Below are 14,678 nucleotides of genomic sequence, written 5' to 3'. Positions count from 1 at the left end.
GGGTCTGCGATGCCGCCATGGTCTGTGGCGGGTGCTCCCAGCACGGCTGGAATTCGCCTCCCGACCTCCGCCCTCCCTCGTGCCGAGGAGCCTTTCCTCACTTTCCCCTCTGGGAGCTGGTTTACAGCCCCGGACCGGACCGGACCGGACCGGGCTGGGCTCGCCTTCGCCTTCCCGGTGTCCCTGCGGTTTACCGGCTGCGGGTTCCTCTCAGCCCCGCGCCTGCCATGTAACTGCGCAGACGCGGATCCCGCTAAGCACCGGTTTTGGTCCCAGTTCTGAGTGCGGCCCGGGGACCTGCTGCGGGGCTCGCCTGAGGGAGGGCGCGGGGGTCCTTCACTCGTGAAAAGGACAGGGCTCCCACGATTTCCCACGTACCCGAAGCCCCCCTTTTTCTGTGCCGTTGCACATGTGTTTTGGGGGGAACGTTAGAGGCGTGGAGAGGAGCGAAGTCCCGTTATTGTTCCAGGCTGCTGGGAGGAGGGGCGGGAGCTATTGATCTAGGGAAGAAGCGCGCGCAAAGCGAGCTTGGGACGCCTAGGCCGGGATGCGAGGGCGAGGCTTTGTGTTCTCCACAACTGGGGCCCCGGGTGGCTTGCTCCCTTTTTCATTCCTTCATCTCTGCTTTTGAAGGGAATGAACCTCTAGCCTCTTAGAAGGCCGAGCGTCCCACAGGTTTATGGTTTTGAAAAGAGCTGTTATATACTCTGGCAAGAGCTGCCTTCTGTTCTCCAAATGTGATGTGGATTACTGCCCCATTAAACTACGGATAAATGTTTTAATACCCTAGTAATATATTTCAGTGTTGTGTTTTTATTTCAAATCACGAGGGAGGAAAAGACAAGAATAATCTAACAGTTGCCTAACTACTTGAGAATTACCCCTTTAGTTGAACAAAAAATCGATCCTTTGTCCTTGTTCCAGAAGACATTCTCTTAGTTTTGATGTTTTCTCAGAGGTGGAGTATTTATTTGGATTTCTGTGTGCTTCACTTCATCTTCAAATACAAACTGAACATTAAAAATACTCATCCATTGACAACTTTTTGAGCATCTGAGGTGTGCCAGCTACTGCTAGGTGTACAGTCTAAGGGGTATAAAGCTATTTAGAAATGTGAAACTCAAATTTGAGGTAATTTTTTTGTCATAAAACAGAATGGTTCAGAAAAGGATTAAAATGTTAATGTGAAGATGTGGTATTTTTCATCCATCAGATTGGCGTGTGTCCTTGAGACCACTAAATTAACTTCAGTGCAAGAAAATGTGTAACACTGTAACTGTAATTTTCTTGTTAAAATGTTGTATAGAGCCGGTTGTGGTGGCCACGCCTGTAATCTCAGCACTTGGGAGGCCAAGGCTGGTGAATCACCACAGTTTGGGTTAGTAGTGCGTTTAAGGCCAACCTGAACTACATAGTGAGACCCTGTGTTAAACAAACACAAAAAGTTGTGTAGGAAAAATTGGGAAGAATATATGGCAAATACCAGATCCTTCTTGTAAAGATTACAGGAGGCTCTCGCTTTGAATATTAACAAATACGTTACTGTTAGGATTTTTCACATGTTACTGTTAGGATTTTTCACAATAAGCATTTGTATGTGTAAATAAAAATTAAATACATTAACTTGTAAAGAAACCTGAAATAACATTCAGTCTTAATCAAATATAACAAAGCTTCGGAGAACTGTTTTTCTAGTGATTATTCAAAGGATACAGTGAAATCTTTTCATTATTGGTGAGAATATTCAGTCATTGTGGAAAGTAATTTGACGATATTAATGAAATTTTAATGTTCGGCTATGGGCCTGGCTTCCATAAGTTTTAAAAGGCTCAAAATTATATGTAATAAATATACATATACATACACAGTTATGTACAAAAAATGTACTGTAGGAGAGAGCCAAATTATAAGAGCCTTTGCAACTGCCTCAGGAGGCTTTTCTGAGCTACCTTGTTTTTCATAACAGCCTTTATCGCAATCATAATTAAAAATTGTGTGGGCAGTTAATTTGATGGCTGCTTAAAGTCTGTAAGGGCAGCAACCATGTCTGCTGTATCTTGTGTACTGCTCTCTCTTTGGTGCTTAGCTTACAAAGATATTTGTTAAACATTTGGTATATAAGTAAAAGCATTTCTGTGATAGAATTAGGATCCTCCTCTTTCCTAATTTCCCCAATTCTGGGAATGTTTTTTGTGAAAATTTAAGAAGTGAGCCCCAAGAGAACTCGTAGACAAAGACAGCACTGAATCCATTTATTTATTTATTTTAATCCATTCTTTTGTAAAATTGGCTATGGCCCCTTAAAAACAGAAATGCATTGGGTGCCCTATAGAAAAGACTTTTGTCCTATCTTGCCTTTCTTCCTATGCAAAGTGAATGCAGGAGCCATGCCCTAGGCCCTGCCTATTCAGAAGTTCTTATTGTTCTGATTTTGTTTCATTTAGTGAATACCAGGGCCTGGTGAAGCACACAGGAGGCTGCCACTGTGGAGCAGTTCGTTTTGAAGTTTGGGCCTCAGCAGATTTACACATCTTTGACTGCAAGTGAGTATTTTCTTCTCCTAAATCAGCTTAAAAGAATTGAAGAATTAAAACTCAATTCTTCAAAATAACCCAGGGAGTTGGGGTATGGATGAAACAACATTGGCCATGAGCTGATAATTGTTGAAGTCAGGTGGAGGGTACATAAGGGTTCATTGTTCTATTCTTTCTTTTTGTATATGGCTTGAAATTTATAATAAACACTTTTAAAAGGTGAGGTGAGGCACACACATAGCGTGCCGTGTGTGTGCATATACATTTACATATACATAGGTGTGTTCTGGAGCTGATACCTGCGTAGATACTCCATAGGGCTATGGAACAGCTGCTGGTGACAGAGCAGGCTCCTCAGGGCTTGTGATTGCCAGAATTACTGCTTAGACTGACCCACTGATGAATTGTGGGTGGATAGCTTAGAACTGGGGTCAGATTGGGCACTGATTAGGAAGCCATGGACAGGATCTTTGTAGGAGTCCAGACAGCAGAGATGGACATAAATTAGGGGAGGATGTATCCACCTGGAGGCACCCTAGGCATTGGCTTTCTTCTTCTGTTCTTGGCACGAGCAGGTGGTACTGCCAGGATCTGTGAAAGATCTGCTTCTTGGCACCTTCCTTTTCATTGTGAAAGACCAAGAAAACAGGCTGTGACTTTTGGACTGGTAGTTGGCATGTATGTAATTATTCAACAGTGTCTAGTCCTTTTTGCCTCTAAAATGATACCTGAATTATATATGAATAATAAATACTGTGGAATTACACAAATGGAGAATCAACCAGGCTGATAACAGTAGAGTCCAGCTAGGGAAAGAAGTACTGTTGCATAATCTGTTAAAGGGTTCTATAAACTTCTAGATCTGTTAAAGGGCCTAGAGTATTAACTCAGAAGTGGAAGACATGCTTAGTATTGGGAGGCCTTGGATTTACCATCCCCACCACTTGAACACACACAAAAATGTGGATTGAAAAGAGCAGATTTTGACATAATATCTAGTGTGGTATTTATTTTCTTTTTCTTTTTTTTAGTAAGCAAAACATTTATTGGTACATTGTAAATATACACGATGATGACATTCATCACAGGGGAAATTTTTTATCTGTATGTGCTATATCTTGCTTCTTTTTTCCTCATTCCCTTCCCCTCCCTTCGACTCCTCTTTCCCTCCTGATTTACACAAGCTTTGTATTTCATTTTTTCTTCTATTCTTTTTCTCTTGTCCCTTCTTTCCTTTTCCTTCCCCCCTCCCATTTTCCCCTTCTCATTTGAACACTTTCTTCCCATTTTCCAATATTGAATGCATTTTTGTCCGTATTTCCACATTTTTTCACACCAGAGAAACCTTGTGGTATATAAACGTGTGTGTGATTTATTTCACTTATGTGTATGGTCTCAAGGTCCATCCATTTAGCTATAAATGTCTGTATCTCATCCTTCTTTATGGAAGAGTTGTACTCTATTGTATATATATATTTTTAAAAAACACGTCTTCTTTAGCCACTCATCTGCTGATGGACATTTGGGCTTTTTCCAAGATTTAGCTATTGCAAACTAGGATGTTAGAAACATGAGTGTGCATATATTGCTGTAGTGTGATGCTTTTAATTCTTTTAGGAAGAAACCAAAAAGAGGAATGGGTCAAATGGAACCCCTAGTTTTAGGTTTTTGAGGAAATTCCACAGTGGTTGCCCCAGTCTATGCTTCCACCAACAGTGGAGAAGTATTCCTTTTTCCCCATAGCCCCTCCAGCATTTATTATTGGTTTATTTCTTATTAATAGCCATTCTCTCTGGAGTGAGCTGGAATCTCAGTGTTGTTTTAATTTGCATCTCTTGAATGACCAGTGATGTTGAACATTTTTTCATGTTTATTTGCCATTTCTACTTCTTCACTTGAGAAATGTCTATTCATTTCAGATGATGATTTTTTGGATTGGGTCTTTACATTTGGTGGTGGTGGGGTCCTGATTTTTTGCGGGGGTTCTTTAGTCTAGATATTAGATTTGTGTCTAAGGAACAACTGGAAAAAAATGTTTTCCCACATTATGGGTTGTCTCCTCACTCTGTTGGTGGTTTCTTTTGCTATGCAAAAGCTTTTTATAATTTTTTTTTTTGGTACCGAGGATTGAACTCGGGCCCTTGCGCTTGCAAGGCAGGCCGCCAAACCACTGAGCTAAATCCCCGGCCCTGCAAAAGCTTTTTAATAAGATGAAATCCCAGTTGATTTTTTGTGATATTTCCTGTGTGATCAGTGCTTTGTTCAAAAAGTATTTGCCTGTACCAGTTTCTTCAAGAGTTCTACCTATATTGTCTTCCAGCAGATTTAGTGTTTCTGTTTTAATATTTAGATCATTGATCCATTTATATTTTAGTTTAGGGCATGGCAAAGGATACAGGTTTAATTTTAACCTTTGGTAAGTGGAAAGCCAGTTTTTTCAGGACCATTTTTTTTTTTCCTGCTACCAGGGGATTGAACTCAAAACCTTATACTTGGGAGGTAGGTGTAGCACCACTGAGCTAAATCCCCAGCCTTACCAGCACCAGTTATTAAAGAGTCTCTTTGTTTCAGTGAAAGTGTTTGGCTCTTTTGTCAAAGATAAGGTGGCTGAGTATGTTTGAAGTTGTTTCTTCATATTCTGGTGTGTTCCATTGCTCCTCTGGTCTTTTATTTTTGCCACCCTTATGCTGTTTTTATCACAGTAGCTTTGTAGTATAATTTCAAGTCAAGGATTATGATGCTCCCTGCCTTGCTTTTGTTGCCCAGAATTGTTTTTGCTATTTCAGATCGCTTCTGGTTCCAAATGAATTTGAGTTTTGTTTTCTCTAATTCTGTGAGATATGCTGTTGGTATTTTGATTGGGATTGCATTGAACCTTATAGCAATTTTGGAAACATGGTCATTTTCATGATACTGGTTTTTCCTATCCAAGAACAAGGAATAGCTTTCCGTTTTCTGATATCCTCTTCAATCTCCTATTTCAGAATTCTGTAGTTTTCCATGTAAAATTCTGTAGTTTTCCTTTGATTCTGAGGTACTCACATTTTATTTATTTATTTATTTATTTTGAGACAGGGTCTCACTGTGTAGTTGAGACTGACCTGGAACTCACTGTGTAGCCCAGGCTGGTCTTGAACTCACAGTGACCTTCCTTCCTCAGCCTCCCGAGTGCTGGGATTACAGGCGTGCGCCACCAGGCCCAGCTTGTTCTTGATTTTAGAGTGAAAGCTTTCAGTTTCTATCCATTTAGTATGATGTTGGATGTTGTTTTATCGCAGATGGCTTTTATGAGAGTTTTGGACACTTTTTTTTTTTTGACCAGGGATTGAACTCAGAACTTGGAGCTTGCCAGACAGGCATGGCACCACTGGCTTTTAGCAGATTGAGATAAAGACATCTATTCTAATTATCTGTAGTTTTTTTTTTTTTTTTTTTTTTTTAATCATGAATGACTAAGAGTGTTGGACTCTGTCAGACACTTTTTCTACATCTATTGAGATGATTATAGGTTTTTGTCCTTGGCTCTGTTGATATAGTATAGTACACTTACTAGTTCTCATACGTTGAACCACCCCTGCATCCCTGAGATGAATCCAACTCGGTCATGATGTATGACCTTCTTGATGATTTCCTGTGTTCTGTTTGCCAGTTATTATCAAGGATTCTTGCATCTGTGTTCATTAGGGATATTGGCTTGTAATTTTATTTTTTGGTTGGATCCTTCTCTGGTTTGTAATCAGGTTAATGCTTGCTTCCAGAAATGAATTTGGGAGTATTGCTTCCCTTTCAATTTCATTAAAGACTTTGAGGAGTAGTGGCATTAGGTCTTCTCTAAATTTCTTGTAGAATTCAGTGAATCTGTCAGGTCCTTTTATTTTTTTGTAGATTTTTAATTACATCTTCAGTTTCATTGAAGTTGGTTCATTTAGAATTTTTATATTTTTTAAATTCAGTTTTAGTAATTCAGATGTATTTAGGAATCCATTTCTTCTGTTTTCTGTCTTAAAAGAATACAGGTACTACAGGCTGGGGATTTAGCTTAATGGCACTGCACCTGCCTCGTAAGTGCAAGTTCCCGAGTTCGATCCTTGGTATCCCCCCCAAAATACAGGTACAGGTTCTCTCTCTGTCTCCCCCCACCCCTCTAGTACTGGGAATTAAACTTAGAACCTCAAGCTTACCAGGCAGGCACTGTGCCACTGAGCTAAATCCCTGGCCCAGAATACAGATTCTTGAAGTAGGTATTGATGATCTTTGGGATTTCTGCAGGGTCTGTTGTGATTTCACCCTTTTCATTCCTAATTGCATGGATTTGAGTCTTTTCTTTCCTTTTTTTGATAAGGTTGGCTAAAGGTTTGTCAGTTTTACTTAATCTTTCCAAGAACCAAGTCTTCAATTCATTGATTCTTTGCATTGTTTTCTTAGTTTCCATTGCATTAATTTTTGCTCTGATCTTTATAATTTCTTTGCTTGTATGAGCTTTGGGCTTGACTTGCTCTTTTTTTTTCTAGAATCTTGTGTTTTACCATTAGGTTGCTCTGTTTTCCTGATATGGGGATTTACTGCTGTAAATTTTCCTTGTAGGACTGCTTTGTTTGCTTCCCATAAGTTCTTGTATGTTGTATTGGAATTATTGTTTAATTGTAGAAACTGTCTAAATTCTTCTTTAACTTCATCTGTGACACATGGTTTTCAGAAGGGTGTTATTTTAATTTGCAAGTGTTTATGATGTACCTGTGGTTTCTTTTTCATTGATTTCTAGTTTCATTGCACTATGGTCTGATAATATGTATGGGATAATTTCAATTCCTTTGCATTTACTTAAGCATGTTTTGTGAGTTAGTATATGGCCTACTTTGGAGAAAGTCCCATGTGCAATTGAGAAGAATGTGTATTATGATGTTGTGGAGTGGAATATTCTGTAGACATCTACTGAGTCCATTTGATCAAAAAGTTTGGTTCAAGGGCTGGGGATTTAGCTCAGTGGCACCGTGCCTGCCTCACAAGTTCAAGGTCCTGAGTTGGATCCCCGGTACAATAAAAAAGTTTGGTTGAGTTCCGATATTTCTTTGTTGAGTTTTTTGTCTAGTTGATTTATTATCTGTTTGCGACAGTGTGGTATTGAGGTCTCCCATTACAGTTGTACTAGTGTTTATTTGATTTTTCATGTTTGTTAATATTTGTTTCATGTAGTTAGGTGTGCTAGTGTTCATCACATACATATTTATGATTGTTATCTCTTACTCTTTGGAGTGCTTCCTTTACAAGGATATAGTGACCTTCTGTGTCTTTTTTTTGTTTAAGAGGTTGTAACTTTATTTATTGGCGCCGGGGATCGAACTCAGGACCATTGCTCTTGTGAGGCAGGCAGTAGAACCACTGAGCTAAATCTCCAGTCCCTCTTCTGTGTCTCTTGATGAGTCTTGGTTTGAAATCCACTTTGTCTGCAAATAGAATAGCTATCCCTGCTTTTTTCCTGTCATATAGAATATTGTTTTCCATTGTTGTACTTTCAGTCTGTGAATTTCTTTTGAATTAGAAGGATTTCTTGGGCCAGGGTTTTAGCTCAGTGGTGCTGCTGCCTGCCTCACAAGCACAAGGTCTGGAGTTTGATCCCTAGTACCAAAAAGAAAAACAGAAGTGTTTCTTGTACACAACATATTGTTGTCTCTTGCTTCTTGATCTATTCTGCCAGTCTGCTTCTTTTGATTGGAAAATTGAGACTGTTTATATTGATGATTATAACTGATATGTATTAACCTATCCTTGTCATATTTTTTTGTTGTTAGTTACCCCGTCCCCATTTAATTGCTTTCCTTGCCTGTTGGATTCATTCTATTCAGGTTCATGGAGTTGTAGTCCTTGTTATCACTTTCTAGAATGTCCTTCAGAACACTTTGGAGTGCTGGTTTGATGGTCATGAGTTTCTTCATGGGTCCTTTGTCATGGAAGTACAATAGACGCTCCAGGTACTGGCTTGATATGTATGAACATGTTGGGTTAATTGGGTTAATGGAAGATTCATCTGCTTCTTGTTACTTATAGCATGTACCTAGGTAAACATCCACATCTCAGCTCTATTGACTGAGTTACAACCAGCCCTTGAGAACTGATTGAGTTCATGAGTCAAGTCCACTGTATCTTATTACTCCATCAATTTTGAAAGGTAGGTTTGTAGGATATAGCAATCTGGGTTGGAGGTTGTTTTCTTTTAGGGCTTGAAATATTTCACTCCATGGTTTCCTTGACTTGAGGGTTTTTGTTTAGAAGTCTGTTGTCATTGTGATGGGCTTTCCTTTATAGGTAATTTGTTTCTTTTCTCTTTTTTTAATTTTATTTTTATTATTACTCCATCAATTTTGAAAGGTAGGTTTGTAGGATATAGCAATCTGGGTTGGAGGTTGTTTTCTTTTAGGGCTTGAAATATTTCACTCCATGGTTTCCTTGACTTGAGGGTTTTTGTTTAGAAGTCTGTTGTCATTGTGATGGGCTTTCCTTTATAGGTAATTTGTTTCTTTTCTCTTTTTTTAATTTTATTTTTATTAAGCTTATTGGTACATTTTAGGTATACAGTACAGTTACATTCATCATTGGGATCTTGTACCTTTACATGATGTATCTTGGTTCTTATTTTTTCCATTCCCCTGCTTTGTGATGGGCTTTCCTTTATAGGTAATTTGTTTCTTTTCTCTTTTTTTAATTTTATTTTTATTAAGCTTATTGGTACATTTTAGGTATACAGTACAGTTACATTCATCATTGGGATCTTGTACCTTTACATGATGTATCTTGGTTCTTATTTTTTCCCCATTCCCCTGCCTTCCCTTTACCCCCTCCTCCCTTCCCTATTTACAAAGTCTGACAACTTTTAATACTTTGTTCTCATGCTGAATTTCTGAAATCTTGACTACTCTGTGTTGATGTAGATATTTTTGATTATGGCTAATTGGAGTTCTGTATGCAACACTTATCTGTGTCAAATTCTTCTTCCCTGCTTGGGAAGTTCTCCGCCATTATTTCTGTGAACAGATTTTTTTTTAATGTTGTTTGTGCTAGCCCCTGCTTTTTAATTGAGTCTGATCAATCTTATGTTATTCTTCTTTACATCATCTAGCAACTGTTGGATTGATTTTTTTTTTGGGGGGGGTCCCTTGCTATTTCTTTTTTCTCAGTAGTAGAGATCAAACACAGGACCTTGCACTTGCAAGGCAGGAATGGGGCCACTGAGCTAAATCCCCAGCCCTCCCTTGCTATTTATTTATTTATTTATTTATTTATTTATTTATTTATTTATTTATAAGTCAATCTTTTAATTGGTACATTTTAGGTAAACAATACAGTTACATTCATCATTGGGATCTTGTACCTTTACATGACGTGTCTTGGTTCATATTTTTCCCCATTCCCCTAACCTCCTTTTACTCCCTCCTTTCTTCCCTATTTACAAAGACTTTGTTTTCATTTTTTTCTTTTCTCTTATTTTTTTCTTTTTCCTTCTTACCTTTCCCCTACCCCTCCCACTTTACCTACACCTTTAGACCTTATGTTCCTATTACACAGTACTAGTTATACATTTTGATCCTCATTTACACTTTTAGTTTATCACATCAGAGAAACTGTATGATATTTACACATATGTGTTCCATTAATTTCATGTAAGACTGTGGCCTCAATATGCATCCATTTAGCTATAAATGTCTCTAGTTTCTCATTCTTTATGGCTGAGTAGTACTCCATTTTATTAAAAAAAAACACACCTTCTTTATCCATTCTCTAGTTGATGGTCAATTAGGCTGTTTCCAAGTTTTAGCTATTACAAACTGTGCTGCTATAAACATGGGTGTGCATATATCACTGTGGTATGATTTTTAAAGTTCTTTTGGGAAGATATCCAGCAGGGGAATAGCTGGGTCAAATCCTCTGTTGCTATTTTTAAGAAATCTTTCTTTTCACAATCATTAACCACAACCCTGTCTTCTACATCTGATAGTCTGTCCTTAGATTAGCTCCTTCTCCTGTGTGTACTTTCAGTGCATTTTTAATCTCATGAATATCTGTTTGAATCTGTTTCATGGGTTCCATTTCTTTCCCATTTTGGGTATTCCCAGTTTCCATCATTTTTCTAAGCTTCTACTTCTTAATTTATTGTGGATGAAAACGTTACTGCCTATTTGGCCTAGCCCCTGGTTCTTTGGCCCATAGTATTGTTTATGACCCTTAGGCAATCTCAGTCTTGGCACACCAGGAAGAACTGATTAGAATAATTATGTCACCTTGGCTAAAGTAGTACAATCAGCAATAATAATAGTGTCAAACAGCTAGAAAATGACAAACTGTGGTAACTATTAATTTGCCACTTTTTTAACTGTATAAACTAGGTTTATGGTTATATAACAAAATCTAAAACAAACCAGAAATTTGTATACAGTAAATATGTTCTCTGTGTGGTGATTTTACCTTCAGGGGAGGATATTTAAAAGGGACTGGGGGATGGAATAGAGAAATAGAAGAAGAGGAGGAGATTAAAAGCAAGTCTGGAGGACACAGGAACATCATGAGAACGTTGAGAAACTGGTGAAGAAGACAGGTAAAGAAGAAAAAAAAACCAACAAAACTAGAAACAGTGCTCATACTCATAAAAACAAGAAAAAATAATCCAGAAAAAAGTAAAACACAAACAAGAAAATAAGGAAAAAAATATGACCACTTCAGCATGTATCTCTGCTGTCACTGATAGAGTGGGCAGAGTCCAGATCTATGTGATTCATCCCAACAAGCCAGTCTGTACCTTTAGTTCTGAAGGTCAGGCTGGTTTCTGGCTGTGAGGCTGGGATACAGTTTAGCCTGCAACAATCCATTTGCTTCCAGCAGGCTTAAACTGGGTCCTGGACCTCCTGCCAACTTAAACTCAGTTCTGCCTTAACCCTGATAGAGCCAGCTCACAGCTGGTCTGAGTTCCCAGTTCATTTGGCCTTTCTCCAAGATGATTACTGGCCAGTCACCCTCTCCTGAGAGGCATCTGAACCTGAGTAACTCACAAGCCACTTGCAGTCTGTTGCATCCATTTCTTTGTTCCACTGGTGCATTTCTCTGTGGAGGTCTCTGGGTTAGCCAGTAGTCACCATGCATCTGCAAGTTCATGCCACCCTTTCCTGCAGTGAGTCAGGGCTCAGGGAGAAAGCTCTGCTTACCACCGTTTTTTTTTTTTTTTTTTTTTTTTTTTTTTTTTTTTTTTTTTTTTCATGAGCCTCTCTCAATCTCCCTGTGGGTTTCAATTCTCACTTCAGATCCTTGCTGGGTCCTGGGGACCCACTTCCCTTCTTCTCTTCACATTGCTATATTGTGCTGGGGATTTAGCTCAGTGGTTCTGGTACCTGCCTCACAAGCTCAGTGACCTGAGTTCGATCCCTGGCACACAAAAGAAGAACGTATTGCTATATTCCAGCGTCTGGACACCACATTTTGGAAAGGCTGTTTCTCTGCTGTTCACTACTCCACCATCTCTCTGATGTGGTGTTTCTAGGGATCTATCTTACTTGGAGCTGGATTTTTTTTTCTGATGTGGAGATGAGAGAAGGAAACGTGAGCTTCCTTATCCATTTTGGGTTTGATTGTCTGAAGCATAGATTGCAGCAGTGTCTGAGGCTTGTTTTCTAAGTGAGAAATCCAATGTTGACCTTCACTGTAACAAACTAGGTGGGCAGTGAAACAAAGTACTGGTGGTCCTGGATTTTTGAGTGCTCCAAGGCATGGCCTCAATTTCTGCCTCTCAGACCCAGATCTCACAGTAGCAGAGGCACCAGGGTACTAGTCCATCTGACTCAGCTCCCCCTTTCTTGGAAGGTGCTGAAAGGGGCACTCCTTTGAAGTCAGCTGGGTCTCCAAACATAATGGGCTGAATGCAGATGGTTGTTCACAATCTGGAATTTGCTCTGTCTTTCTATAGCTGCAGCATTTGCAAGAAGAAGCAGAATAAACACTTCATTGTTCCAGCTTCTCGATTCAAGCTCCTGAAGGTTAGTGTTTTAAGTGCAGGGTCAGGAGTACATGCATGAGGACTTTGAGCCTGCCCTCTGCAGGGTATAGGGACAGAGAACATGGTTGGTTTCCCTTTTAACCCTGGTTTCATGTTTACTTTTAAACGTTGTATTGTTTCTTTTTTATTTCTTAAGTTATTTGATCTTATGGAAATATTTTAAAATACTGAGGATTAAAAAATAAATCAATAAAATTATCTAAGGTAACCACTGTTAGTATTTTAATATATGTCCTTGTGCATATTATTTTCTACATAAATGTATATACATATATAGTCATGTTTTTGTCAAAGTAGAGTTTTACCATTCTTTTCGAATGTAGACTACTTTTGTCATTTCCCAGTGAAATATCACATAATTTTCTTTTTGGTTGTTGTTGGTTTTTTTTTCTTTCTTTTTTGTTTTTTGTAGAACTTGGGACTGAGCCTTAGACTTCACACTGAGCTGTATCCCCAGCCCTTTTTAAAAAATTGAGACAAGATCTCACAAAGTTGCCCAGGCTGTTTGAATTTATAGTCCTCCTGCCTCAGTCCCTCAGAGTGCTGGAATTATGGGTGTGTGCCACCATGCTCAGTTTATAATTGTTTAAACTGTAACGGTATTATTTTGGGGAATTCTTTCTGTATTTGGCACAGAATTCTGAAGATATAAGGAAATATATAAAGACTTAGTGAAAAGTCCTCCTTTCACTATCTCTCAAGTCCCAGCCTCCTGCTCCCCAGTAGCCATTTCCCTGGTTGACATCTTATTGCCTCTGTATTTGTAGCAGTGAACTTGGAGCCTAGGTCTAGTTTTTTCCCAGTTATAAACACTATGTTAAATTTTTCTGTGTATAAATTGCTGAAAATTTAAGATTTTTTTCTTTGAGATCAGTTTTCTTAAAAATAAAATCTGTAAGGCCAGGTGTGGTGGCGCACGCCTGTACTCCCAGCACTCAGGAGGCTGAGGCAGGAGGATCACTGTGAGTTTGAGACCAGCCTGGGCTACATAAGTGAGTTCCAGGTGAGTCTCAACTACATAATGAGATGCTGTCTCAAAAAAAAAAAAAAAATCTGTAGGTCAGAAAATACAGACTTTAATAAGAGGCTTTTAGCACATTCTAGATAGTGTGGAGTAAGGTGTGGCTTAATTCCATCCTCCATTCCTGTTTTCCCGATCACAGGGATCACAGGTCTCGGTGTAGTTATGTCTTACTAGACTTCGAGTGTGTTAAGTACTTTTCTCATTGCTGGGACGAAATACTTGACACCCACAACTTTAGTGAGGAGAGTTTATTTTGTCTCATATTTTAGTCCATAGTTGGCTCCAAGGCAGGATGGCATGGCAGAGAGGGATGACGGGTGAGAGCTGTGCAAGACATGGCGGATAGGAAGCAGAGAGAGTGAAAGGAGGACCCAGGGAGGGAGATGTACTGTATTTCTCTAAAAATAAGACCTAACTGGAAAAAAAGCCCTACCATGATTTTCCAGAAGGTTTATAACAACCTGTAGCCCCAAAATAAGGTGCAGTTAAGATTGCCAGCCAGAAAAAAAAAGATGTCAGACAAACAGATGTACATAAATTTGTCTGTTGTAACACATGATGGATGTACTGAAGTATAATATGTATATTAAAAAATATATATTCACATTAATTCTTAAACAGTATAAATCACAATTAAGTATTTGTAAATACCCAAGAGGGTATTTGGATGTGAAGTAAATGCCTGTGAAAACAGATAAACTTGAGATTTATTGCTGAATGCCCAGAGTACAGACACCATGCATGAATAATGTGCACATTTGATAACAGACAGATGTAGCTGTGTTTAATGTGAATCTTCATAATTCAGTATGTCATGTGTTGAAATGATGCACTGTGAACAGCGTCCATGGACAAGAAATACTTGTTTAAGGAGCACTCTGTTGTTGGGCATGAGAGATTGGGGCCAATGGTTCTGCAGGAAATAGAGTTGTAAGAAATTAGGGGCAGAATTTGGGATTTGGAGAGTTAAGATGATGTTCCAGAAGAAGATGACTGTATTTGAATAAATGTAGATTTTTGTACATAAATAATTGAACAGGGCTAGAGTTGTAGGTCAGTAGAGCTGCCAATAGGGTCTTGAGTT

General features: G+C 38.9%; 1 protein-coding gene across 1 annotated transcript in view; it reads left to right on the top strand.

The window, feature by feature from the left end:
• The window catches only part of Cenpv (centromere protein V), a gene marked incomplete at its 5' end in the record, with an annotated part of 62,529 nt that overhangs the window by 27,177 nt on the left and 20,674 nt on the right, over positions 1 to 14,678 (top strand). Inside the window, 2 exons of the mRNA XM_033762769.1 lie at positions 2,445 to 2,543; positions 12,481 to 12,550. Coding sequence (XP_033618660.1) covers positions 2,445 to 2,543; positions 12,481 to 12,550 — 169 coding nt within the window. The remainder of the gene's footprint in view (positions 1 to 2,444; positions 2,544 to 12,480; positions 12,551 to 14,678) is intronic.

The sequence above is a fragment of the Fukomys damarensis genome, unplaced genomic scaffold (genome assembly GCF_012274545.1).
Source record: "Fukomys damarensis isolate Sample0158 unplaced genomic scaffold, DMR_v1.0_HiC HiC_scaffold_13, whole genome shotgun sequence".
In the NCBI taxonomy this organism is placed as follows: Eukaryota; Metazoa; Chordata; class Mammalia; order Rodentia; family Bathyergidae; genus Fukomys; species Fukomys damarensis.
Note: the sequence above shows the minus strand (reverse complement) of the source record. Positions and strands in the feature narration are given on the sequence as shown.